Source organism: Tupaia chinensis, unplaced genomic scaffold (assembly GCF_000334495.1).
Source record: "Tupaia chinensis unplaced genomic scaffold, TupChi_1.0 Scaffold143584_1, whole genome shotgun sequence".
In the NCBI taxonomy this organism is placed as follows: Eukaryota; Metazoa; Chordata; class Mammalia; order Scandentia; family Tupaiidae; genus Tupaia; species Tupaia belangeri.
Genome location: NW_006203430.1, coordinates 9518622 through 9521196, shown reverse-complemented (window position 1 = coordinate 9521196; position 2575 = coordinate 9518622). Strand labels below are relative to the sequence as shown.

The 2575-nt window shown below is 54.2% G+C and overlaps 1 protein-coding gene across 8 annotated transcripts in view; it reads right to left on the bottom strand.

Annotated features, from left to right (window-relative positions):
• MIB2 (MIB E3 ubiquitin protein ligase 2) overlaps positions 1 to 2575 on the bottom strand; it is a 16838-nt gene that overhangs the window by 6077 nt on the left and 8186 nt on the right. For 6 of the 8 annotated variants that reach the window (XM_027766510.1, XM_027766514.1, XM_014582369.2 and 3 more), the window contains 2 exons: positions 688 to 958; positions 398 to 569 (listed from right to left, as the gene is read on the bottom strand). In XM_027766510.1, coding sequence (XP_027622311.1) covers positions 398 to 569; positions 688 to 934 — 419 coding nt within the window. In that variant the 5' untranslated portion in view covers positions 935 to 958. The remainder of the gene's footprint in view (positions 1 to 397; positions 570 to 687; positions 959 to 2575) is intronic. The other 2 variants (XM_027766512.1, XM_027766513.1) reach the window with 1 other exon arrangement.

The window sequence follows — 2575 nt, the reverse complement described above, 5'->3', positions numbered from 1 at the left end:
CCCTAGGTGCCCCCTGCCGCCTGTGTGGGCACACGCAGGCCATCACAGTGCCTGGCCTGCAGCTGTACTGGGGAGCCACCTGGCTCTGGGAATGATGCTAGCACAGGGGAGACCCTCCCTAGAGTGCCGGCTTCTGCAGACCTGCACAGCAAACACAGCTGCTATCCCCAGGAGGTGAAGCTGGTGTTAACACCCAGGTCCCCGGTGAGATCATGACCCTGGCCATTCCCTAAGAAATGTACTTATTCAGCTCCCTTGGGAGGAGTTGGAAGCTAAGGCCTGGTTGGGTTTCCAGGTACCTGTTACAAGACCCAGGATGTGGGGAACCAGTGCGACCAGGGCCCCTGTTGGCCACACCTGCTGGCCAGCATCTACTGCCTGAGCAGCAGGAACTCACGGGCGCGAGTGGGCTGTCTCGTAGCGCTCGAAGGCGTGGGCGAGGTCGTGCTTATTGTGCATGTAGCACTGTGTGCAGAGGTCGTAGTCAAAGCAGACGCGGCACTTCCAACGCATGCCCCGCAGCCCGTGTTTCTTGCAGCAGTCGCAGATAATATTGGGGTGGCGGACGCCTGGGGGTGGGGCAGGTTCAGGAGTGGCAGCTCTGCCCATCAGGGCCCCGCCTCCACCTTCCCAGTCCCGGATGCACCACACACACGCATGCATGCAGGCACGCAAGCAGGCACGCACCGATCTGGGCGTTATCGTAGAGCAGCAGGTCGTGTGCTCCCTGGTAGCCGGCACGGTAGTTGGTGCGGGTGCCCTGGTCCCACTGCACGACAACCGTGCGGTCAGGGGTCGAGGGGCTGCCATGGCGACCGAGCTCCACCACCGTGCCCACGCCGCCCTCGCCGCCGTCCTGTTGGCCCCACTTCCAGTCCACGCCACGCACCACACGCATGCCCACCTGCACACCTGCCTGGGGGTCCGGGTCCATGGCAGGGCTGGGCTGCTCAGGGACCTGCAGGCAGAAGTTACCGTCAGCTGTGTCAGGAGGTCACACAGCAAAGCCTGTCTGCGGGAAGAGTCTCACCTGTTCAGAAAGGCCACTTGAGAGACTCCTGAAGGTGGAGAGTAGAAAAAACAAACCAGCAAGAGCTAGGCTGAAAGGAGTGGGGGTAGGGGTCTGTGCAAACGCTCTGGGAATGGGGGAAGGCAGTGAGCATGTGCCAAGAGATCTGAAGAGGCCCACAGGCCATCACTAGAGGAAGGCCAGAGGAAAGGGAAGGCAGCACCCAGCCTGGAGAGAGTGGGGCCAAGAGCAGACCACCACAGGGACCAGACCTGGCTGGGGAGGTCCCATGCTAGTGGATCTTACTGTAGGTGGTCAGTACACAGTGGGCCATCAATACATACATATCTGTTTAAAAATTAATAGATGTGGCAACCAGCAGGTGGCATAATGGTTTTGTTGCTGGACTCCCACGTAGTCGACTGTGGTCTGTCCTGGACGCAGTGGCTTAAAACTTACGCCGGGGGGACCAGCAGTTAGCATAATGGCTATGTCGCTGGACTCCCATGTAGTCGACCGCAGTTCAAGTCCCGGACCCGGTGGCTTAAACTCACACTCGGTGCGTGTGCGTGCGTGCCTAAGATCCCGAGAGGAAAATGGAGGAAAAGGGACTGTGGCATGGCCATCCTTCTTGGGGGTGATTTCTCACTTTCTGTCTCTCTCTGTCTGGCAAGCACACACGTCCTATAACCCCCCAAAAAAAAAAAAAAAAAAAAAAAAAACCTCACGCCAGGCATGTGTGCATGCAGGCCCAAAATTCTAAGAGGAGATTGGAGGAGAAGGATTGTGGTGTGGCCATTCTCCCTGGGCAGTGATTTCTTGCCTTTTCTCTGTCTCTGTTTCTCTGGTGAGCACACATGCCCTATAGCAAAAATCTCTAAAAAAAAAATTAATAGATGTGAACTAAAGAAATCAGTGTAAAGGCAAGACAAAAAAAGCTTTCAGAAGAAAACAGACCTTTTGTTTTTTTTTTTAAAAAGAATTATTTATTCATTTAATTCCATGTATTATTATTATTAACTTGGTCAGAGAGAGAGAAAGGGAACAAGAGAAAGCAAGCTGTCGGGTCAGGGACTCAAATCGCGGCTAGCCATGTGGGAATCCAACGCCTTTAACCACCACGCCACCTGCTGGCCTCAACCTTTTCTGATCTTTAATGATACTGTATTAAAGTAAGAACTGCAGGACTAGCAGCTGGCGCCATGTATTATTATTATTAACTTGGTCAGAGAGAGAGAAAGGGAACAAGAGAAAGCAAGCTGTCGGGTCAGGGACTCAAATCGCGGCTAGCCATGTGGGAATCCAACGCCTTTAACCACCACGCCACCTGCTGGCCTCAACCTTTTCTGATCTTTAATGATACTGTATTAAAGTAAGAACTGCAGGACTAGCAGCTGGCGTAAGAACTATGTCGCTGGACTCCCATGTAGTCAACCATAGTTCAAGTCCCAGACCCAGTGGCTTAAACTCACACCAGGCACATGTGCATGCATGCCCAAGATCTGGAGAGAAGAATGGAGGAGAAAGGATTGCGGCGTGGCCATCCCCCCCGGGGGCTGATTTCTC